Here is a 24982-nt window from a genome sequence, read left to right as displayed (position 1 = left end):
AGGGGTGGAAGCAGAATGTTAGACGGCGTCCTGAATGTGGGGTGGAAGCAGAATGTTAGACGGCTTCCTGAATGAGGGGTGGAAGCAGAATGTTAGACGGCTTCCTGAATGAGGGGTGGAAGCAGAATGTTAGACGGCTTCCTGAATGTGGGGTGGAAGCAGAATGTTAGACGGCTTCCTGAACGTGGGGTGGAAGCAGAATGTTAGACGGCTTCCTGAACGTGGGGTGGAAGCAGAATGTTAGACGGCTTCCTGAATGTGGGGTGGAAGCAGAATGTTAGACGGCTTCCTGAATGTGGGGTGGAAGCAGAATGTTAGACGGCTTCCTGAACGTGGGGTGGAAGCAGAATGTTAGACGGCTTCCTGAATGTGGGGTGGAAGCAGAATGTTAGACGGCTTCCTGAATGTGGGGTGGAAGCAGAATGTTAGACGGCTTCCTGAATGTGGGGTGGAAGCAGAATGTTAGACGGCTTCCTGAACGTGGGGTGGAAGCAGAATGTTAGACGGCTTCCTGAATGTGGGGTGGAAGCAGAATGTTAGACGGCTTCCTGAATGTGGGGTGGAAGCAGAATGTTAGACGGCTTCCTGAATGCGGGGTGGAAGCAGAATGTTAGACGGCTTCCTGAATGTGGGGTGGAAGGAGAATGTTAGACGGCGTCCTGAATGTGGGGTGGAAGCAGAATGTTAGATGGCTCCTGCAAAGCAGCTTCCATGTGAGGAAGCTGTGCAGTCAGGGTGGAGGCCCCTGCCAACTATATGGAAAAGGCCCTTTTGACACCAGGCTGCACGTCTGTGCAGGGAGAGGAAGCAGCGGGAGACCTCAGGCAGAGAAGGACCAACAGTCAAGACTGCATTTTAGAAAATTCAGCCCAGCTGCAGATGCTGGAGGTGGGATGGAGATAGGAGAGACAGCCAGACGTAGTGAGAAGGGGCCCTTAAATGGTGTGAGGCCTGAATGTTCACACCTGGGTGGGTGCGTGCCTGGGACGCACTATCTCAAGCCCTGCTCTGGCCTAAAAGACCTTGGTTAGTGACACACACAGATCTGAGAAGGGCAGCTCTGCAGACAGGCACAGCCAGCACCCTTGGAACTTGTCACAGACAGAGGTTCTGAGCTCCCACGGGGTGGGGAGCAGCCTGGGCTGCAGCGAGTCCCACACCATTTCTAGGGAGTGTGAGCTGGAGAACCCTGCCTCCAATGCACACTTAACCTGGCCCCAACCCCTGGGAGAGGGAGTCTGAGATGGGAACACTTCCCAACTGCTGTCCCACGATGGGCCTGAGCAGTCCCTGCCATTCAAGGTCTCAGAAATCACGAGGTGCTACAGACTTCCAAAGCTCCTGCCACTGCCCTCTGCTGTGCAGGTTCATCTGTCAGACCTGAGTGAACTCCAGCTCCCCCCACCGAGTGTCGGACCTGAGTGAACTCCAGCTCCCCCCACCGAGTGTCGGACCTGAGTGAACTCCAGCTCCCCCCACCGAGTGTCGGACCTGAATGAACTCCAGCTCCCCCACCCACCCACCTGAGTGTCGGACTGTCTAGGGGAGGGGAGAGTAGCTGGGGAGTCCAGATGGTGGTCCTTGAGCTCTGCTGCATGTTAAATCACCAGGGGAGTTCAAAATATCCCACAGGCCAGGTTGCATTTTATGCCATTAAGTCAGAATCTCTAGGGGTGGGACCTGGGCATTAGCATTTCAGTTTCCTTAGTGACTCTGACGTGGGACCATGTTTGAGACCTGTAGTTGGCAGTAGTTTCTATAAAAGGCCAGAGGGTAAATCTTCAGGCCTGTGGCCACACGGTCTGTCTCACATCTCAGCCCTGCTGCTCTGTGGCAGGAGAGCCACCGTGGGCAATGTGGGAGTGGGTGAGCAGGCCATGCTCTAACATGACTTCATTCACAAAGTCAGCTGCGGGCCCAGCAGGCCTTCCTGCCTGAAGTGCTCTCACCCGCCCGGCTCAGCATGCTGGCTACCGAGCACGCGTGGGCTGAGGAACCGATCTGCACTTTGCATTAGGTAATTTAGATAAATAGCCACTCAGGGCTATTGAACTGTCCTTATAGGTTACCAGTACTTCATCAGAACAGCCTCCCCTGACCATGCTACAGATTGAATGGGATCCCCACCAAAGCCAACATTTTCCAGCTGATCTAGAAAGCTGACTGTAATGTTTACATGGAAGAGAGGTAACGACGATCCCCACAAACAGTGAGGGGAGAGGTGTGTCCATGTGAAGACTGAACCGTACGACTTTATCAGACAAAACGGTGCCAGTGTAGGAAGAGACAGGTCTGTGGACAGAGCACTGACTGAGCCTCCACAGAGGGAGAAGAGGAAGCTGGGTCCCCGAGGCACACGAGGGATCAGCAGGCACACTGAGGGCATGAAGTTCGGAGGCCAAACCATCACAGACACACCACTGATCAAGGTCCCCACAAACGCTGACACTTTGCGCTGGTCCTTCAAGGCTTCTCTGTGCTGAAACATTCACACGCTCTGAACGGGAAGTCACTGCCTGAGCGTCCGGTCCTCTTCCCAAGTCACAGCGCACCTCCTGTTTAAGCTCCCCACAGTTCAACCGACCCCCTCCTGGACATGGAGCTTCTCCATTTCTTCCTTCCTCTTAATACATGTACCTCTGTTTTCAGGCGGCTTGCTAGATGTGTGTACGAGAAGTGGTATGTCTTGTTAAATTGGCCACCTGATCATACTTTTGTGAAAAATATAAGGGTAATTTCCAATTTCTTAGACTGATGCAGACACTAGGTATTAATCTTTTAAATTTCTGCTAGTTCACAGACGACAGAGGCCTCCTTCAGATAACTATTTCTTAGATTAGCACTGAATTAAGTTTTTCCACTTACTTGGGCCATCTTTAATTCTTCTGTGAGTTGATTAGTTGATCAGGGACCCTATTTTTTACTGGGATGTCGATCTTTGCTAAGAACTCACATTTGTCTCCTGTCTTTACTTACTGTGAGTATTCTGAGGGAAAGGGGAAGGAGGGAGGAAAGAGAATTAAATTTCTTATGCGGTCCAATCTTTTCTTTTAGAAAATTTCTTCCCACCACAAGATCAGAGAAAAATTCTATTCTCTGACCCCCCCCCCCCCCAATTTTAAAATTGTATCATTTAAGATATACATTTTTAAGTCTTCCCACACCCTGGAGTTTATCTGGACCATGGCTCCGGCCTGCCTGGGGGCTTCAGACTCACCAAGAGAGGCAATAAGGACATTCCATCCATCTGCGTCTTACTCAGGCTGTAGCCAGCGATGTCCAGGATGGTGGGGCCCAAGTCAATGTTGGCAACGAGCATCTGTGGAGATGAGGAAAAGCCGTCTGGCACATGGCTGGTCTCGGCTCTGCTGCGGCCTCCTCCCCATCCACAACACAAACAGCGTCACCGTCGCCTGTCACCTTCTGTGCCACCCACACTCATGCTGGTCTCACTGATTCACATATTCAAACATAACCATAATAACTTATATAAAAGAAAAGACTTACAAAGCTTATAGTCTCCTGGGAAGTTATACATTTATTCCACCCATACTGTTATTGATCAAAACATTTTTATTTATTTTTTATTGAGACAGAGTCTCACTTTGTGGCCTTCAGTAGAGTACTGTGGCGTCATAGCTCACAGCAACCTCCACCTCCTGGGCTTAAGCGATTCTCTTGCCTTAGCCTCCCAATTAGCTGGGACTACAGGTGTCTGCCAGAATGTCTGCCTTTTTTTTTTTTGGTAGAGATGGGGGTCTCATTCTGGCTCATGCTGGTCTTGAACCTCTGAGCTCAGGGCAATCCACCCGCCTCGGCCTCCCAGGGTGCTTAGGATTACAGGTGTAAGCCACCACGCCCGGCCGATCAAAACATTTTTTAAAAACTCCTTTTAGATTGCTTTGAATTTGTTATTAATTATAAGAAAAATAGTGCCCTAATTATTTCATATAATGTGTCTTCCAACTTGATTACAAATTCATTAATTTTGACATCAAGTGTACTGACATTTTTGAAAGTCTCAAAGGTTGCCAACAGTGAGGATAATCAGCCAGTTTTATAGTTTCTCAAAGTGACAGCATTAAGAAAGAATGTTTGCAATAGGCCGTGAAGGATGCAGAAAACTTATTCAAACAAGGCATGGATAAAAGTTTCCTTACATTGGGCACGGTGGCTCATGCCTATAATCCCAGCACTATGTAGGTGGAGGCAGGAGAATTGCATGAGGCCAGGAGTTCAAAACCAGCTAGAGCAAGAGTGAGACCCAAAAACTAGCTAGGCATGGTGGTACCCACCTGGAGTCTCACCTGCTCAGGAGGCTGAAGCAGGAGGATCCCTTGAGCCTAAGAGTTTGAGGTTGCTGTGAGCTATGATGACGCCACTGCACTCTAGCCTGGGGCAAGAGCAAGCTGCTATCTCCCTAAACATAAAAGTTTCCTTAAAAAGCATAAAACTTAGAGTAAAAAAAAAATTCTAGAAATTAAAGACACTGTCGAGCACTTACGCCTTGACTTACTCCCTTTATTTTCTTCCTGTATGCAATGCTTCTACAGGCCTCAATCAGTATAGTCCAACAGAAATACAAAAAGGGCCATATAGAATTTAAAATTGCCTACATGTTAAAAAAAACAGGTAAGATTCATGGTATATATTTAACTCAATATGTCAACGTATTTGGATATTAATACTTCAACATGTAAACAATATAAAAAAATTAATCAAACTTTGCTTTTTCTTGAACCAAGTCTTTGAAACCTGGTATTTTATCACTATGATTGATCTCAGTTTGGAATATCTGCATTTCTCAGCAGCCACAGCAGCTGGTAGCTACTGCAGGGACAGCGTGGGCCTACAAGTCACCTGTCCCAGGCAAGATGACCCTTAAGAGTTACAGATAATCCATTAGGGAAACAGGGGAGGTAGAAGACTCCAGGAGCAAGGTTTCCTGACCACCTGCTCCACGCCAGGACTTTAACATCTGTTCTCATTTGCTCCTCATCATACTGCAAGGATGCAGTATTTCCCCCAATTTACTCTTTAAAATTGTTGGGAAAACTCAGATCATCTTAGGAAAGGCCAGACATGTTAACGAATAGACCGGTATCAACTAACCTTGTCTTTTTTAATTAAAAAAAGCCAGAAGTACAGGTAGGAAAAGCAAGGGAACACCTTCCAGGCACTGTGCTCCAGGCCAGGTGTCCCCCCAGGACAGCTCCTGGAGGGCGGAGCGACCCATATCCTGGCTCTGAGTCAGGCACCACTGACTCAGCAGTGTCAGAAATTACCATTCGGAGGCAGACAATTCAGGGGAAAGGAAATCCATGTGCTACTGAGCAGAAAAGAAACACAGAAGCTCTGTCTCCAGGGATTATACCCACAGACAGCCATCGCGATTCTAAGCCCCCCAGGCCAAACGAGCAGCTTGGAGTACTCATCAAGGGCAAGCGAGAACTGGAGAGATGGTGACAGGAGAGGAGAGGAAAGGGAGACCAGGCACGCCTACGTCCTGCAGAGTGACCACAGGCCTTCACGTCCATGGCACGGATTAACTGAGGCCAGTTCTGCAGGTACTGACATATCCAGGGCAGATTTATAAGGAAGAGGGCCGGGCATGCTGGCGCGCCTGTAGTCCCAGCAACATGGAGAGGCAGCTTTGCCTGAGCCCGGGATAACGCCCTGTGACCCCCTCATGTGCCTGTGCGCACACACACACAAAAAGGGGAAGTATTAAAAAAAGTCCACAGAGCCAGACTTTGGACTCAAGAGCAAAGTCTAAAATAACTAAGTCTAACAGTTAACCCTCACTGTTTTTAAGGCTGAAATAACAAAGTCCTCAAGAGCCGGAGCTGTGCAGGGGGCCCTTTCTAAGGGTGTTTTGCTCTACGGGGAGAAGGGTCTGCAGCTGCAGCGGGACGCAGGACTGTGAACAGCTCAGCCCCGGGCTCCTTCCAAGATGCCTGTAATTATCACATCTTCTCTAGAAATGATGGATGAATTCTTTCCTCTTCCAGAGTCTTATTTGACTATGAAGCAGAGCGTCTCACACTACGTACAGTGTATCAGGAGACGGGAGGCTTCCTGTGGACACTGTGCGTAAGTAAAGAGTTAAGGAGAGAGTTACACCCTCTGGTTTTCATATAAACCAAGAATCAGAATGGCTTCTGTAGACCCACCACTGTATTAACTTCTAGAAACATGGGGGGAGGACGTGTTTCTGAGAGTCCAATCCTCAGGGCAAGGCCAGGCCAGCAGTGGGCATCACTGGTAAGCTGGGCTCAATGGAGAACCACAATCTCCCCTTCAACAAGGCCTGGGGTCCACAGGCAGCACAGCCAGGAGCTCTGCTCCACAGGACAGTGGCCTAAAGTGCAGCCTCTCAGAATCTCCTGGAAACTGAAAACAAGAAAAAGGTAGGGGCCGAGGCCCTCTTCCAGACCAAGCGAGTCAATCAGAATCTTTGTTTCCCATTTTTCTTCTTTGCTATTTCAAAGGGAGACTTTGATGAGCAGCCTCTGCTGAGAGTTGCTGCTCAGGACAAAGTGAAGGCCCAGATTTTTAAAAGATGAAGAAAGCCACACGGGCTGGTGTGACAGGTGCATAAGAGGAGAAAATACAGCTAACAGCACGTGGGGAGATAAAAAAAGTAAAAGAAGTCACTGTTTCCAAGGCTTATCCACACGCTGACAAAGTCGCACATTGACAAGGTCACACGTGGAGGAGGTCGCACGCTGACAACAAGCTAATACATTGACAAGCTCACACACCAACAAGGTTGCACACTGACCAGACTTCATCCTCAGAGGACAGAAGCCAGACCAGCCTCCTCTCCTCAGGCCAGTGCCCACCTGCGCACAGCCGGCCCATCAGGCACCCACCTTGCTTGTCTGGTTCGGTCTGATCCCAGGCCCCCGCACCAGCAGCGGAACTTTGATATCAAACTCATACAGCTGCCTCTTGTCTATTGGTAAAGAAAACTGTCCTGAAAAAGAAACAGACAGTGAAGATGATGCCAGGAGCTGTTCATACTTGTTTTGCTCTTTTTATCAATAACAAAAACTCAAACAACTTTGTTCTACTAGTTCTGGTGTTTTAATAGAAAACTTAAATTTGCCTGGGTCTCATTACCACAAGGCAGACAACCAAATGAATTTATGTTCTCTAAATTGACGACCAGTAGGGACTCCCGGCCTGTGATGGGACAACATGAGCCCAGTGACTGGGCACAGACCCCCACGCCAACACTCAACCTGATCACAACCCGGTGAGGTTGCTCCAGACACTGCCAAATACAGGAACAAAACCGCTTCCCTGCCTTTTCCTGAGTGAACTGCCTTTTAACATAATCAAACAATTGATGAGGGAAGTTCTCTGAGGAATTCCAGCTAATAGACACCAAAGAAAGGGCAGGATCATGAAGTCTACATTTAACAATTTCTGAGGGGATCACGGATTTAAGCAATAATCCTCAGTGGAAGGACAGGAAGGCTGAGGCTGAAACCACTGAGCCATCAGTCAACACCAGCACCCTGACAGGAGGGGAGCCAGATACCTCGAGCCCCGTGACACACGAGAGCCAGTGCCCGGCAACTGCACAGAAGGAGCACTCCACCTAAAGACGCAAACCTCCCAGCCCAGCTTCCCCATCTAATCACCAACCTCCTTCCAGCCCCTTGTCTAACCACCAATCTACAGGAAACGGGAAGTGGAAATGAACCTGTGACTGGGCACGAGACAGCAGTCAGCCAGAGTCCAGCTGAGACGTCCTCAAGGACAAAAGACTCCCTTTTCCCAGTGAGTCAGTGGCAAAGGACAGACCCTGGAGCCATAAACTAAGGGTGCTGTGTGGGCTAATCTGGAGTCTGATATATAATAAGTATGTCAGAGGCCCAATCAGGTGTCGTGTGAGATCCCATGTCTGGGAGTTGCTCCAGAACCTTCTAGCAAAAAAGGGAAGCAGGGCGGGAAGAATCCAAAACCCTGGCTACATGTGTCTCACGTCCAAGTTGGAAAGCAGGGCTATTTAGCAGCCTCTAATTTGAGCGTTAGAGACATTCACAGCACCACGTTAAAGCCTAACAATCTGCTTCTGGACAGGCCAGTCTCAGGTCAACCCCACTCAGAGGAAATCTGGTAGACGGAAGGAAGGAAGCAGACAGGAAGAAGCCAGGGTGCTGAGCTGATTCACACCACAGCTCTGAAAAAATACCCAGAAAAATAATCCTGCGACTTAGTAGGGAGCTCTTCCTGCCAGCCGACCTTCTCCCGGCCTTGCTGTCTGGAGCATCTTTCCTGGAGCCGCCTCCAACCCATCGCCTTCCCACTGTGCTCCAGCTCTGAGCACCCACGTAAATCAACACACGCGACAGGAACAGCAACGCCTGGTTTCCTGGTAGCCACGATGGGGCCCTCAAATCAGAGGACGGAGGGCTAGACCCTCCTGCTGCCATCCACCATAGAAAGAGGACTACAACTCCTGTTGGGGCTGCTGGTCGGCGAGAGAGCAAAGGTGTGCTCTGGGAGATGGGCACTGAGCCCCCGCACCTGTGTGGTAGCCATTGTCTGAGGTGTAGAAGATATACGTGTTGTTGAGCTCCCCCGTGAACTCCAGCCTCCTGACCAGCTTCTCCACTAGGTCGTCAACTGAGAGCAGAGTTTGCCACCTGGATGTGGATGGAGGGTGGAGACAGGGTTTCAGGGGCAGTGGCTGAGGCATCACTATCTTGTCAAAATACCCCAGAACAAAGATTCCCCCTCCTATCTCCCCCAAAACTGAAACCCCAAATCTGTTGTCTAGTCCCCTCTGGTGCAAAAAGCAATCAGAAAATTTCAGAGAATAATTCATTCATTCCAAAGTTAACAAAGAATAAACTAGGCTCTTTGTAACCAGTTACCTTTCAACCTCATTGCCACTGGCAGGAAGAGCAGAGGCCATCACAAGGCAAAGCTGTCAGTCCACTGAGGACGCTACAGACTGACTCAGAGGGGCCTGTGCGCCCAGAGAGTGTAAGATCTACGTAAGAGCTGGCAAGTCACAACCCACAGGCCAAAGCTTGTCTGCTGTTCATCAGGGTTTGCTGGGTGGCTTTTGTGCTAGGACAGGGCTGAACAGTGGGGATAGGTTGTGTGGCCTGCAGGCCTGTGAGGTCTACTATCCAGCCATCTGTTGACCCCTGCTCTAAACCAAATACTTCCTATGACAAAGTAATGGATTTTTAAAAATGGACTTAAGAGAATTCTTGAAAATTCCCAACAGCAAAGGCAAATTTTGCTCTAGTCTATTGCCTTTGGATCTTTTGTCAAATATTTGGACTTATCTTTTACCAACTGACCGTTTCTGTAAACAAAGGAAAAAAAAATTCTACCAAATGGTTCAAGTCTGCACTTTTAACAAGTCCTAAAAATAGATAGTTTTATTAGCCCTAGGGTCTAAAGGCTGCTCATGTGCCTGAGTGTAAAGGGCCTGCCTTGGAGATAGACCAGCAGGTGCCTCCCCAGACATGCCTCCCCGCTTTCATTTCAGACACACTCTCTATGAGCTGCCTTGAGGGCCGGGGGCTCAAAATCAGACTGAGAAAGCAGTGGCAGCACTCACCTTTTCCTGAATGCATCATCTAAGAACTGTATTGAAGAATTAGTCATCGGTGTCTTGGCTTGCCTAATTAACCAGTGCTTGTTCTAAAATTTAGAAGAAAAAAAAGCTTAGCACCAAGTCACTGCAGTCAAATAAACCACTGGATTACTAAAACTGAAAGTAAGTAGGTCCATTTCATTCACACCTGAGCAAAAAGGAACTAACTGGAACCTGTTTATACAACACCAGACCTTCCCTCCCTTCCCCCAAGTTCCTAAAAAGGACAGGTCTGCAGATCAGCCCTGGTGCTCACTCTAGAGCTTCCCACCATCCCAAAGCGTGAAACACTGAGGCTCCTTTCTTAGCAGTGTTAGGAGACTTCAGAGAGTATCACTGGGAAGCTCCCGGCTAACGTGAGACTAAATTCACAACTCTGAGCTTATGTGCAAATGGGTAAGTATCAACTTTACCCTCCCTCTAAGTTCTGCTGTAAGTCATCATTCCATCACCCTCTATTTTCCTACCCAAGATACTAATCATCTTAGATCAGCAGTTCTCAAGACCCACAGGAACTATAGTAAAGGGTTGGGGCATTAGGAAGGTTGAGAACCACTGTCTTAGATCCAGCACTTTCCTAAAACTTTCCTCCAAATCTGGAGGGCCCTTCCATTTAGATATAATGAAAAAGTCAAATTTTTAAAAGCAAAAACATTTCCACACGCTGTTAACTCCCTCTCCTTCATTCATGAAACCCTAAGCTGCCATCTCCCACGCCAGGATCCTCAGAGCACGTCACTGGTAAGTCTGAGAAATGCAGGGTGGCCATCCTCCTGCAGGAAGGTCACGCCACACCGTGAGCAACTCCGAGAAGCCCCCCGGCAGAGCGACTCATTTAACAGGAGTTTCCATACTCACCCCATCATGGGAATGTCTGTTTGGGAACAGCTTGGGATGGCCCTTTGACTTAAAATCTACCAACCTTTAAACTCATATGGAACAATCTCCTGCCAGGCAGTGGATCCACCTCTCCATGTGCCTGAGCTCACACCAGAGTCAGGGGAGGACTGGACGTCCTCTGGTGGGGACTATAGGTACCCATGTGTGCTACGCGGGGTCTGCCTTTCAGACTCGCTCTCCCCACAACCTCACCAGCAGTTCTAACTTTGGGTTAACAGGCCTGAGGCAGGGGAGGCCTTCTACCTTTGAACCAGGGACGGCTTATACTCTGCACCAAGGAAGTGTTAAGTAATTGGCACATGAGGCAAACATTTGGGTCGTTAGGCCTTCAATTGTGTCCTGGCTCTGGTTCACTTTTCCACTCAGCTTCTCTGCCCAGCACCCTGCACTGTGCCACCCACTGCCCACACAGGCTGCTGCAGGGCCCGCCCTAGGCCATGTCCCAGCCTCTGTCAGCAGGGAGAAGCACCACACAGAGGTTGGGAGGACAGCCTGAGAAGTATTCATGTCATTGGGAAAGATGGGCCTTTCTCTACTCTTCCCCAATGACTCTCCAGCTGCTCAGTGGGCATGTGGCGAGACCGTTTTCCGTCCCTGAGAAGATGACACTGTCTGCTGTCCTAGGGACGAGTGCAACTAGCTCTGGAAGACAGGGAAGAGAAACCCAGCAGGAGGCTCAGAGGCATCCTGCCAAGTACATCCCAGAGTTACAGTGTGGACGGCTGACTCGGGGCTGGGGAGCTACCGTTCCATGGATGTTGAAGTTCTTGTTTCTTGGCGCGAAGACGTTCTGGAAAGCCTTCTGGTACTGCGGTGCGGCGGTCCAGGGTGAGTGAGGCGCTGGAGTTGCAATCATCATGAAGAAGGGCTCCGAGTTGGATTTGTAGTCCAGGAAGTCCAAGGAGACGTTAGCCTGACACACACAAAGGTTTGTCACCTCCTCCTCCGTAGGAGTTGAGTCTTAATAGAGAAGCATCCCCTGGTGGGCAGGGAGTGCAGGGCACGGCAGCTTTTAACCAATCTGAACATGTGTGCTCACGCTGCAGCTGCACTCCAGCATGCTGCTGGAATATTCATGTTTGTTTTTTAGGTAACACAAAATTGAAAGTCATCCCATCAGAAGAGAGCAACTGATGATTTTACACCATCTAGAAATGATGTTTCCCTCAAGGGAAAAAGAGTGATTTGGCCATTTTAGTATTAACTTTCTTTACTGGATCTTGGGGTATATACACTTGGTGCCTTAAAAAAATGTAAAAAAGAGAGCCAACCTAATTCTGAAGAGTGGGCAATATGAATAAGTCACCTTAGCCCTATGAAAAAATGTACAAAGCAGGTGTCATAAATTATTCCAGCGGAAGTAGCTAAGTTCAATAAATAATATTATATCCAAATACATCCCTTTAGGGCTTTTAATTTATATGGACTTACATTTTTCTTTTTTTTTTCCTATTTTTTTGAGACAGAGTCTCACTATGTCACCCTCGGTAGAGTACCATGGTGTCACAGCTCACAGCAACCTCCAACTCTTGGGCTTAAGCGAATCTCTTGCCTCAGCCTCCTGAGCAACTGGGACTTATAGGCGCCTGCCACAATACCTGGCTATTTTTTTATTGCAGTTGTCATTGTTGTTTAGCAGGCCTGGGCTGGTTTTGAACCTGCCTGCCTCAGTGTATATGGCTGGCACCCTAACCACTAAGTACGGACGCCAGGCCTAGACTTACATTTTTCATTTGCTTATAGGAAGATATTTAAGAATACAGTGGTACAATCATACTGTAACCTTGAACTCCTGGCCTCAAATGATCCTCCTGCCTTGGCCTCCCAAAATGCTGGTGAGCCACTGCACCAGCCCAGAAGGTGTGTTATGAAAACAACTGTACACTCCTAAAGCTGTTTTCCTTGCTGTAGCTGATTTCGTCTTTATTTATCCCTGCCACTAAGACACACTTTCTATTTCTTGTCACTCTCCGCCTAAGCTATCTCCTTCCCAGTCGTCAGCTTCCTTGAGGCATCTCAAATATGCTTAGGCCGGCCACACCCACCTCAGGGCCCCACCCTCCGCCTGCAGCCCTCTCTCTCCTGTTGGCATAGTTCTCTCTCTCCTCCAGGCTTCTGCTTAAACACTGCCAACCAATTCTCTGATGGCCATCTACTGAGCCGACACGTGAATACGTACACATTCTTGCTGTGCATAAAACCTGCCACCGGCCATCACCTTCCAGGGAATCGGGATATCAGGGACTTTGATCATCTGCTGCTATCTACCTGCCATATGAGGTGCTGAGCGACTTGGTGAAGGGACGCTCTGTGGGAGGCCACCAGAGACATTGCAGGTACACCTGCTGTCAGGGACAATGCCAAAGACCCTATCTCCCTCCCCCCCACTGGGATAGGGCTTATGAAGCTGCCACCTTGTAATCTGTGAGTAGAACTCGGTCCCACCAAGTAAAACCTCTACAAAGTAATCTTGGCAGTCACAGAGATTAACCTTCAGAAAGGGGATTTGCTGCTGGAATTTTAAGAACATTAGATCTGCACCTGGCTGATACATAAAGAAAAACACACTCAGGAGTTTAATCAGCTGGAAATACTAACTGGCAGTTGGATCAAGTTATGCATTTACATAACCCAACACGAACAAGTAAGACTATGGGTTTTCTAGGCAGTTTTCATCATATGTGAGTCTTAACTGAGTGTAGTGGCAAGTGTCTGTAGTCCCAGCTATTTGGGAGGCTGAGCCAGGAGGATCTCTTGAGCCCCAGAGTTTTCGGCTGCTCTGAGCTATGACGCCACAGCACTCTATCCAGGGTAACAAAGTGAGACTCTGTCTCTTTAAAAAAAAAAAAGAAAGAAAAAAAAAGAAACTCCTATGTGAGCCAAAACTGCAAGGACAGAGCTACGGAGCATCAGCAACTCACCAGCACGTCTGTGAGGTAGTCCACGCTGTAGTTCGCTCCGTGCTTCCGGGCCTTCCCATTGATGGAAAGGGTGTAATTATAGTATTTAGAATTCTTTTCCTATTAAAAACAGGAAAGCAAAATTTGTTAGATCAGCACACAAAAAGAAAATCTGAATTCATGCTGGGCTAAAATATACTCTGTTGAATAGTGATAAGACAAAAAAAAAGTAATTACTCAAGTCAATACTGAATTGGAGTTTTTGACTAGGGTTTTATTAAAGACTGAAAGTTTCAATAATATATTCTAGTTTAACAAACTTGACCACGTAGAACAGCAAACTACATTCCTAAACTCTGTGCAATGCAGGAAAAAATCCTAGGAAGGGATGACTCGGAAGTGAGCAGACTTTCTCCTAACGGAGATAAGGAGATAAAATGGTAACTACAAATAAAAACAAATTCCCATCCACAGCAGAGACCTGGCAGAGCTGTGTGTAGCAACAATCACTCACCAAGGCAAACCAGTAACTCCAGCCCAGGGGGACGTGCTCCAGGCCACCCGCAGCCGGGGCTCCATACTGAAAAACAAGGCAAGTCTGGACATCAGGAGCCCTTATACACAACCAGACCAGAGGAAAGAGGAGACTTTTGGATTCTTTGTATACCAGGGCCTGAAACATACTAGGTGCTCAATTTTCCCAAACACATAAATTTATCAAAAAGTAAACCCTATAATCCTAGGAATTTCTCAAGCCGGAGTTGGCAAACTAAAGCCAGCGAGTGAATCTGGCCTGACAAATATTCTGCATGGCCAGCAAGCTAAGAGTTTTTTTTTTTTTAAGTGTTTAAAGACATAAAAAGGCGATTATATTGTGACATGCAACAGTTAAAGGGAGTTTAAATTTCGGCGATGATATTGGATGGCAGCCAAGCCCACGAGTGTCTGTACTGTCTGTGACCGCTCTTGGGCTGCGGTGGCAGAGTCGCAACCCAGACACCCAGCCCGGGAGCCCACCATGCGGCCTTGCCCACACAGGCCCTTACCGCTGGGGGCTGGGCTGCCGACAGCACAGACCAAACAGTCCAACCGACCCTGTGACTGGTAACAGCCAGAACGTTCAGTTGATAAGCTACCAGCCTATCACAGGCTGAGCACACCAAACCCGAAAATCAGAAATACTGTGAGTGCTGACTTGGCACTCAGAGGACATACCCACGGGGCAGGTGGATTCTCAAATGTGGAGCGCTCAGCCAGTGACTCCAAAATCCACAAAAACTGTCATCTGAAACACTTCAGGTCCCAAGCATTTTGGATAAGGGATTCTCACTCATACTTCAGCTGTGCTGCCAATGGAATTTACCGCTGGAGCGCAACTGATCTGTTGTCATGAGTGAGCAAAGATGTCACAGGCTGGTCCCACCTTATCCCGACAAGGTTCAATGCTGCCGATTTAAGGTACAGTTTAATTTTCGAAAGCGAATTTCTCTGAACCTCATAGTCTCCACTAATTTATATACACGTTAGATTACTTCCAGTATACAAAGTGGTGTAAGTTCTCTTTGCAGCCCACGATCCAACCCAGTAGCCTCCATCCAGACTTCCCTTTCCTCGTGATTCTTTTTATACTGACTCATCTTCCTTCAAACCCACAAGGCTACAGGTTCCTCTAATTACTGGGGATAAGGAACGAATTAACAGAAAAGTCAGATCAGATGTTAAGATCTCCAGCCACGGCTCAAGGTCTGTAGCTCAGTGGTTAGGGCACCGGCCACATACTGGGGCTGGTGGGTTCAAACCTGGCCGGGGCCAGCTAAAACAACAATGATAACTACAACAAAAAAATAGCCAGGTGTTGTGGTGGGCGCCTGTAGTCCCAGCTACCTGGGAGGCTGAGGCAAGAGAATCGCTTAAGGCCAAGAGTTGGAGGTTGCTGTGAGCTGTGACGCTACAGCACTCTACTAAGAGCGATAGTGAGACTCTCTCTCAAAAAAAAAAAAAAAAATAAAAGATCTCCAGCCACTACAAATAAAGCATGTAAGAAAGCATACACCCCTCTTTGTCTTGCACCCCCAGTTTTACTGCAAGAGCTAATTCCAAACACCCCCAATCTCCTTTAAGTAAAATGAAAGGCCAGTATGGTGAACGTGGTGTGACCCTGGCCTACGGGTCACAGGGAAATGACCTCCGCCTCTTGGTCACATGCATCAGTGACCTGAAGCAGCCTCCAGAGCTTTCCCTTTATCACTGATCTCTCCACAGCATGCCCTCACTTGATAGAAGTGAGTTAAGCACTAAACTGTTTTAATTCAGAAAAGATTACAAGCAATCTGAAGAAAGAGTCTACGAGGAAAAAATTCTCCACTCTGATCCTGATAAAGGAGAAGTGGACACGAGGAAAAAATTCTCCACTCTGATCCTGATAAAGGAGAAGTGGACAGCCACAGGACAAGCAGAATTCCTGAGGACAGAGGGGCACCTGCAGCAGCAGCCCTGGGCAAGTTCTATACTCCTCCCCTAGGGCTGTCGGGTGGAAGCCCAGCCACAGACAGCACCCAAGTCACGCTGGCGATCACGGGAGAAAGTTCTGGTCTGAGGGGCAGATTTGGAGGAAAACAACTCCCCCCAAAAACCCTTTAATGCAGTGGTTCTCAACCTTCCTAATGCCGCAGCCCTTCAGTTCCTGTGGGTCACGACCCACAGGTTGAGAACTGCTGCTTTAACGTGAACTGACAGCGAAGAAAAAATTAACATGAATTATGTTAATTCACATTTTAAAAGCTATCATAAAAAAGGACTAGACCACTTAACATACCTCATTTAAGTATTTCCCTGCAAAAAAGGTCTGGTAACCACACATGGATCTGAGGATGGCTGGGAAGGTGCTGGGCTCCTGGACCTTCTGCCAGGCGCGGCTGCTGCAGTTGCCCTCCAGCGTATTGTTCACCACGTGGTGGTTGTGGGGGTACTTGCCCGTCAGGACGCTGGCCCTGCTGGGGCAGCAGAGCGCGCTCGGCACGTACTGCAGGGGCACAGGACAAAAGACAGGGTCACACCAGAGAGATGGGCGCCATTTCTAAGGAGAATAAAGCAAGTCAATATGCTGACTTTACATTTTTAGTTTCTCACGGGATATGGGCTGTCTTTACATATGACAGACTTCAGAGCTGGCCCAAGTCAAATGGTAGAGAAATCAAAGCAGATAAAACAAACTAAGATCACAGATTTCTTTTTTGGCTGGTTTCTCTCCACAGGAGAACATAACAGTAACTCTAGTCTCACGCCACACAAATAATATTTATGTGCAGAAGTGCAGCATGGCAGGAGCTGGGGCTTAACAACCCAGAGAGAATGCTACTGACTCTTACACGACCCCCGAGTGCGCATGCACCGGGGCTGCTGCTGTGTCACACCCTGCACCAGCTCACGTGCTGTGGGACGCAGATCCCTTCTGCTACCACCTGCCGCTGTCAGCACCAGGCCTCCCCAGGTAGCCGGCCCCACGCCACTTCACAGGAAGCAAACACTAGCTCCAGCAGCATGAGCCAAAAAAGGTGATCACTTCTTTAAATACTTAGCATTTTTTTGCCTTTCAAATTAGATTTGCATTTTCAAATACTGGTGAGGATATATACCCCCAGTGTGCGCCAGCCAGGGTGTTGACGTGAGCAGTTTGGTTCAGGGGCTTTGCTTTTGTTTTTCTTCTGGACTAGTGGCCGCATGTGACAGAAGATTTAAGTTAGGAAAGAACTTAACTGAAGAACTTTGTCATGTTACAAATAGACGTCCCATTTTTATTTTTACCTCTTAATTTTATCAGCTACTTGACTTCTGCAATTTTTAACATTGGCAACTCTGAATTCTTTCCTCTTTTTGTTTCCTGATCAATTTTATGGCCAGTACTGTTTACTGGGCCTTCACATTATAGTTTACAATCTCTGACAAGGCAATTACTTCCTATAAAAATTACCTTGATTGCTCTTACCTATTTATCATCCAGATAACTTTGGAATCACTTGATTTTAAAACAATCCTGTTAGGATTCTGATTAGAATAAACATTTTACATTAAGTGTTTTCCCACAGAAAGCGATGTGCGTATCTAAGTATCCAGTGCTTCTATCACTCACCAAGCTTCCTAACTTAATCTATACAGGCTTTAACCGTCTGGCCACCCCCAGTTACTCCTAGAGAATTTATAGTTTGCGCTATTATGAATAGGATCTTCTCTGTACCCTCTACCTTATATTTCTCTAACTGGTAATATGGAAGAAAGTTACTAATCCTTTTCGTCACTATCTTAGTATATTTTATTAATTTAAAAAGATTTTCGGCTTGGTGCCCATAGCACAGTGGTTACGGCACCAGCCACATACACCGAAGCTGGCAGGTCTGAACCTGGCCCTGGCCAACTAAACAATGACAACTGCAATAACAACAAAAAACAGCCGGCACTAGCAAAAATAATTTTTATTTTTCCTTTTTTTTTTTTCTTTTTGTAGAGACAGAGTCTCACTGTACCACCCTCGGGTAGAGTGCTGTGGCGTCGCACGGCTCACAGCAACCTCTAACTCCTGGGCTTACGCGATTCTCTTGCCTCAGCCTCCTGAGCAGCTGGGACTACAGGCGCCCGCCACAACGCCCGGCTATTTTTTTGTTGCAGTTTGGCCGGGGCTGGGTTTGAACCCGCCACCCTCGGCATATGGGGCCGGCACCCTACTCACTGAGCCACAGGCGCAGCCCAATAATTTTTATTTTTCCAATATCTTACCTCTTATTTCCATAAGAGTCACAGCTGTGACTAAACAGTGGAGAACAGCATGAACAAGGTAGCAGGTCCTTGTTCCATCCCTGACAACAATGCCTTAAGTATAAAGTGCACTATTTGTTTGCAATATTCACAACAGGACGTATTCTTCTAACAGTTTAATACATTATTAGGAAAGGATGCTAAAATTTCAGAGGACTTTCGAGTATCTATTGGGATGAACATTTAAGTTCTCTTTTTTCGACTACTGGTGTGTTGGTAGACAAGACAGTGACCAGGAGGTAGACTGTGCTACCCTCATTCACAAGTGGGGAAAACAAGGACCGGAGAGGTTAAGTAACTTGCCCAAGGTCACACTGCTAGAAAAGCCACAGAGAGAGAATCCAGAACCAGGCAGCCTGGCTCCCGAGTCTCTGCTGTTCAGTGATCTCCTGACGCCGAACGTCCCTCCCATTCCCACAATGCCACTCACTGGGTTATGTGCAAGGTTCTCAAATGTGAATCAGTACTTTATTTTGGATCTTTGCATCTACATTTTTATATATTTATGTTATATATTGTTTTGGTCCCATGTGTCAGTTTGGCTAGTTAATTTGGCTTTTATTACAGAACAGTTTACATAACATAAATGTTATTCAATTTGTGTGTGTGTCCAGGCTTGACACCAATTCCTAGGTTCAAGCGATCCTCCCACATCAGCTTCCCAAGTAGCTGGGATTACAGGCACACATTCGGCTAAATGTTACTTGATTCTTATAATTCATTTTCAAATCACAAATAAACTAAAATTCTCTAGTTCTGAGTTGTGGATCAGACTGACTTAGAAAATACCTGCAATTACTCTTCAATTGATAAGTAATATTTCAATTAAAAGAGTCTTTATCACATTAAATAAAGTCCTTCCCTCAGATCAGGTACTTAACTAGGAAAAGAAAAACCAGATTCCCCAGAATGAAGTTTCTTCTTAGAATAAAACACAAGGGGTGGGCACCATGGCTCATGCCTGTAATCCCAGCACTCTAGGAAGCCAAAGTGGGTGGACTGCCCGAGCTCAGGAGTTCGAGACCAGCTTGTGCAAGAACTAGACCTCGTCTCTAATAAAAATAGAACAAGAAGCAGGGTGCTATGGTGGGTGCCTATAAGCCCAGCTACTCCAGAGGCTGGGCCAAGAGGGTCTCTTGAGCCCAGGAGTTAGAGGTTGCTGTGAGACAGGGTGACACTCTGAGTAAGACTCTGTCTCAAAGAAAAAAAAAAAAAAAATAGAAACAAGGCGATGCCTGTGGCTCAAAGGAGTGGGGCGCTGGACCCATATGGCAGAGGTGGCGGGTTCAAAACCAGCCCCAGCAAAAACTGCAAAAAAAAAAAAAAATAAATAAATAGAAACAATAAATAAAGTATCACAGGATGGAAAAGTGAGCATCCAGTGTACTCAATACTAATAGGAAACTAGTAGATGAATGACACATCCACATGAGACAAAAACAATTACGTATATGAGGGGGGACTAGGGATCCCTCACCTAACAGCAGACCTCCTGGGTGAAGGGCTCAACTACAACTTGGACTTTATCTAACAAACGCCAACAGGGTAACCGAATAGTATGGACGCTTATGTTAATCTGAAATTTAAAAACAAGAAAAGAAAATAATATAAACACAGTTAAAGTCTAACAAAATTAAATTAGCCTCAAAACTTACAGCACTGGAAAAAGTCATCCCCATCTCTGCAATGAGAGCCTTGGTTTTCTTCAGTGGTGTCTGTAAAAGTAAGTAATTATCTGTTAAACATCTGATAAATTTAAACACACAGACCAGAATTCATGTTTTGTTATATCTCACTCAATCTTTTATTCCTAAATGGTCAAGTCTACCTGACCCCCAGCACAGCCAAGAGAGTCCTGTGTGATTCTGGAGAGGAGCAGGGTTCGGGTGTAGCCACTGCACCCCACGGGAAGTGCAGGGAGAGACAGTTCAAAGCTGACGCATTGCTCCAGCAATGCTGACTCCAACATGATGACTTTTGGTGTCCTTCTATCACCAAGCCCCTTACAAGGGAGACAGGGCAGACCTGTCTCCTTTGTAAGCAGGAGGTGGGAAAAGATGTGAAAGGAATCTTTGTTTTCTAAAACCGAAATACGACAGCACTTATGATTCTCAAAGCCAGCCAAGGTGCCAGGGCCCAGAGCCTGGCTCGACCCCACCCTTGGTGGTGGAGTCCCCCAGCCCCCACTCTTCAGCCACCTGCTCACTGCCCTTGTACTAGACCAGTGGTTCTCAACCTTCCTAATGCCGTGGCCCTTTAATACACTTGCTGTGGCTCTCGACCCACAGGTTGAGAACTGCTGCAATAGACCAACTACCACTGCAGGGGAAAGACCTGAACCGCTGGTAGAGGGGAAAGGGAAAAACCCCGTCAAGTAAAGGGCTGGTCAGAAGCTACTTTATTTACATCCTTGTTTTTCATCTTTTGTTCAAAATCTAAGATCCTGCCAAGTACAGAGGACAGTTAACTTCACCCTAGCATGAGAATAAAAGTAGGAAGACAGTCTTTATGTATAAGTAAAAGAACACATGTAATCTTTTTTTTTTTTTTGAGACAGAGTCTTACTATGTCACCCTCGGTAGAGTGCCATGGCTTCACAGCTCACAGCAACCTCCAACTCTTGGGCTTAAGCGATTCTCTTGCCTCAGCCTCCCAAGTAGCTGGGACTACAGACGCCCGCCACAACGCCTGGATATTTTTTGTTGTTGTTGCAGTTGTCATTGTTGATTTTAGCTGGCCCAGGCCAGGTTTGCACCCACCAACCTCGGTGATGTGGCCAGCACCCTACCCACTGAGCTCCGGGGCACTGCCCACATGTAATCTTTATTCAGATTCCAAACAGCAAAAGCACCACTGAAGCAGCCCATTTCAGTTGTAGTCTGAGTCAATTAAGGATGATTCTGAAATACCTCTGAACTCTAGGATCAGAATGATTGGAGTTTTAAGCATATTTTGTTGTGTAATAATTCCTTAAAGATTGATAATCCAAATATAAAACTATTAGCAAAAGCCTCATCTTCAATAATGCACAAATGACTCTCCAATTGTCTCGTATTGGTGCTTGAAACCCTAAGGAACCCCATAAGGTCTAGAGCAGTGGTTTTCTTCCTAATGCTGCAAACCTTTAATACAGTCCAAAGGCATTGCGACCTACAGGTTGAGAACTGCTGGTCTACAGGATGAGAATTCTGATGTGTTCTAGAGCTTGAAAATTTCACGAGTAGATCCCCAAGAGGCTGCTAGGAAGCAGTGGATATACACACTCGCCACCAGACCTAAGTGCTGTCCTCAGGAGAGGAACGCCACGCCAAGTGAAAGATGACTGACAAAGAGCCTGAGCTGCTAGGAAGATGTCTGGAAGGAAAATGAAAAACTGAGTGCAGGTGGAGAAGGACGTAACTGCCAAACTAACTGTAAACATGCACAGCAACAGAAAGGCATCTGATTCATAGCAAGACTGACTGTACAACACGACTGTAACCACTAATCTGCCACCTAACACGAGCCAGGCATGGATCCAGGCAGTGGTGGACAGAGGGGGGAAGGTCCCTGTTCTCATGATCCTTGGACTCTAGGGGACTTCAGCAGCAGGGAAGCCATCATCTCCCACAGTGACAGGTGCTCTGCAGAGCATCACCAGGATGAGCTGACTGCAGGTGGTGGGGAGAGAGAGGGAGACATGAGGCGTCATCAGGGAAGGCCCCTTCCACGAGCTAACTTCAGTGCAGGGAACCAAGTCACGAGGAGACCACTAGGCAAAGGCCCAAAAGACGCTCGCAGGCTAAGTGCAGGGCAAACGCAAGGCTGCCAGAGGAAGGTGAGAGGCTCCAGTGTGGAGCAGAGAGCAGGCCGGTGTGTTGGGAGCAGCTCAGGAAGCAAAGGTGAGAGTGAGGGGGACGGGCTCAGAAAGGCAGGTGACGCTGCAGGACCACATAGGAATTCGGACTTCACAAATTTACGTTAACCACCATCATCTTTATACTCCTAGTAGGAGTACAAATGAGAACCACCACCTGCGATTAATCAAACCAACCTCAAACAAGAGCCACACTGTACTGAAAACGCACGCGTGTGTGTGTCCATGCTAATATGAACATAAAATGGATCCGTCAGAATGAAGGATAAGGCTGTACAACAGGCTTTAAGAAGCATAAGAAGTGGCGGTGCCTGTGGCTCAAAGGGTAGGGTGCCTGCCCCATATGCCAGAGGTGGCAGGTTCAAACCTAGCCTCGGCCAAAAACTGCAAAAAAAAAAAAAAAAAGCATGAAGGCAAACACGTTGCTCTGCTCATCTCAAGCAAACAAAATCTTTTTCATTAAAACCCAAAAGGAGTCATTTACTTTCCTGGTCCCATGTCCAGCTGCTCTGAAATAGTTTTGACAATTCTGATAATTCTATGGCTTGCTTTTAACAAGGGGAGCGGTTTCTGCTGTAGACATGACATATTTATCCTTCTGTGTTTCGTCTCGGCTGCTTGTCTCACTTCCTTGAGGTTGGGACCACATGTCACTTTTTCCTAGAGCAAATGATTTTAAAAAGAGCAACTCATGCTTCAGGCCCTGTTTTGCAGATATGGCAGTAATTTGTAATCTTTCTGGGGTCAGAGAACTCCCTCTCTGCAAACACTTTTACACACATGGTTTCACATGTAAATTAAGTAGTTCCAAGACCCTACTGGCATCCCCAATGTACCCCAAGGGCTCAGATCTACAGTGTAAGTGACCACACGGGGCAGGAGTATGTGCAAGACTCCCCACAAGTCTGTGTTGTCACAGTCTCCTACAACAGAAGAAAAGGCCCGGTGCTCCAAGCTTTGCACTCATTAGTGACATGAACCATGGCCAAGTTACTTGACCATTTCCAAGTTTCAGTTTTACTTTTGGGTAATATTTACAGCAGAGGGCTTTGCTACTGGCTTACAGAAGCAAACAGGAAGATTAACATACAAAAAAAAGACTTCAAATATACAGACTACAGCCAGGGCCTGCAAGAACAAAGAAACTAAATTCTCAACACCTCATATTTAAGTACATAATTTTGTTGTCAACAGAGATAAAACCGCTTAATCTTTTCATTAAGTACTTCAATCGCTAATTGAGATGGCTGGTTTTTTCTGGACAAAACGCTCAAGGACACAATTTTTTCTTAAAAAAAGAGTTCTGTGAGCAGAATAAGCACACCAGTCGTAATGGTAATAACACCAAAGTGTAACCTGGGAGGGAAATTAAATCAAGACCCTTTGATGTTAGCTGGCTGGGTAGAAACTAAAAGGCCTTGAAGCATAAAGAAGGCAAAAATAGTGTGGAGTCAAAATGAAAGTATTTTAATTATCAGCTGAGAAAAGACTCCCCCGCCCTTGAGCACAACCTGAGTAAGAATATTTTACTCTTTATAACCCAGAAATGCACGTGTGCGGAGGACAGGCCTCCGTTTACCATGTCCATCATTCGCTCACACTAACATTCTCTATTCTACTCTAGTCCAAGGTAAAACATTCCAAGTAACAGCGGCGGTAGCTACTCGCTAAACTGATTTCACAACTCATCACGGGACCAGCGGTTAGAAGGACGCCAAGCTAGGGGGTTACTACAGGGACAAGTTAGGAACCTCTTGCTTGGAGTGTCCCACAGTCTCAAAATGTCCGGTGAAGGCAAGAGAACTAAGAGGAAGAAAGCAATAAAGCGTCTGTTTCTGAAAAAGTGACAGGAACGCTGGACCCAGGACCAGAGGACTCGTCAGGGTTTTGTCCTGCCTGTGCGAGCTGCCTTTGGGCCTGCGCAAGGAAGGGGTCCCAGCATGTTCCCAAAGGTCATAGATGCCAGAATTCCACCATACAGAGCCAAAATTAACTCAGGAGAATTTAGTCTCATCACACCCATCAGGCACACATAAAATGCAACAGCCAGGAGTTCAATTAGATCGATTGAATTTTCCGGATCTTGGTGAGACAGCTGGACCGCCCGCTCGCAGGACGCGCTCGCCGGCACCGCCGCTGCTCAGAGGCCGAACGCAGAGGTGGCCTGGGCCCCGCACAAAGGGGACTGGACTTGTCCCCTGACCCAAAGGCACAGCGGGGCGTACAGGAGAGCCAGCACCTGCGCCTCGTTTCTGCCCATCCTCCACCGGCCTCCGCTTGCTCTCCTGAGACATGAACGCCCAGTCCGCAGCGCGGCCCAGATCGGAGCGCCGTGAGGTGCGTGCACGTGAAGGACTCCGAGCGGACGCGGTCCCGCAGCCCCGGGCCCGGCGCCACCTGCCGCAGGGGCGAAACCAAGCCCGCCCGCGGTCAAGCAGCCGGCCCGGGAACTGGGGGCGGGGACAGGAAAGGAGCAAGGACCGGGGCCCGGCGGGCGAAAGCAGCGTTACCATGCCGCCGAGCACCGCGTCCTGGTCGTCGGTGAGCAGCAGCACCACGTTGGGCCTCCGCGAGCCCGCCGTTCCCCTGGACACCTCCAGGCAGCCGCCCAGCAGCAGCAGGAGCAGCGGCGCAGGGCTCCCCGAGGGCCCGCCGGAGGTCGCGGGCAGAAGCCGCATGGCGGACCGGGCTGGGAGCCCGGAACGGGCGGAGGGACGCGCAGGTGGCGGACGGCGCGGGGCGGACGAGCCACCGGGGAGAGCGTGCAGCGGAGGCCGGGCCCGGGTCAGGCGTTTTCTCTCTGGGTGCGGTCACGTGAGCCGGGGCAGGGGCGGGGGCACGTGGGCGGTCACGTGACGGGAGGGGCGGGGCCCGGGCCGCGGCCGGAAA

At 48.0% G+C, this 24982-nt stretch overlaps 1 protein-coding gene across 1 annotated transcript in view; it reads right to left on the bottom strand.

The window, feature by feature from the left end:
• GNS (glucosamine (N-acetyl)-6-sulfatase) overlaps positions 1 to 24897 on the bottom strand; it is a 48293-nt gene extending 23396 nt beyond the window's left edge. Inside the window, exons 1-10 of the mRNA XM_053555914.1 lie at positions 24604 to 24897; positions 19893 to 19952; positions 16244 to 16450; positions 13943 to 14008; positions 13450 to 13548; positions 11274 to 11441; positions 9593 to 9675; positions 8542 to 8660; positions 6876 to 6979; positions 3218 to 3319 (exon numbers count right to left, since the gene is read on the bottom strand). Of these exons, the coding sequence (XP_053411889.1) occupies positions 3218 to 3319; positions 6876 to 6979; positions 8542 to 8660; positions 9593 to 9675; positions 11274 to 11441; positions 13450 to 13548; positions 13943 to 14008; positions 16244 to 16450; positions 19893 to 19952; positions 24604 to 24771 (1176 nt within the window). The 5' untranslated portion in view covers positions 24772 to 24897. The remainder of the gene's footprint in view (positions 1 to 3217; positions 3320 to 6875; positions 6980 to 8541; positions 8661 to 9592; positions 9676 to 11273; positions 11442 to 13449; positions 13549 to 13942; positions 14009 to 16243; positions 16451 to 19892; positions 19953 to 24603) is intronic.
• Between the last annotated feature and the right edge of the window lie 85 nt (positions 24898 to 24982).

This window comes from Nycticebus coucang, chromosome 12 (genome assembly GCF_027406575.1).
Source record: "Nycticebus coucang isolate mNycCou1 chromosome 12, mNycCou1.pri, whole genome shotgun sequence".
Classification (NCBI taxonomy): domain Eukaryota; kingdom Metazoa; phylum Chordata; class Mammalia; order Primates; family Lorisidae; genus Nycticebus; species Nycticebus coucang.
Note: the sequence above shows the minus strand (reverse complement) of the source record. Positions and strands in the feature narration are given on the sequence as shown.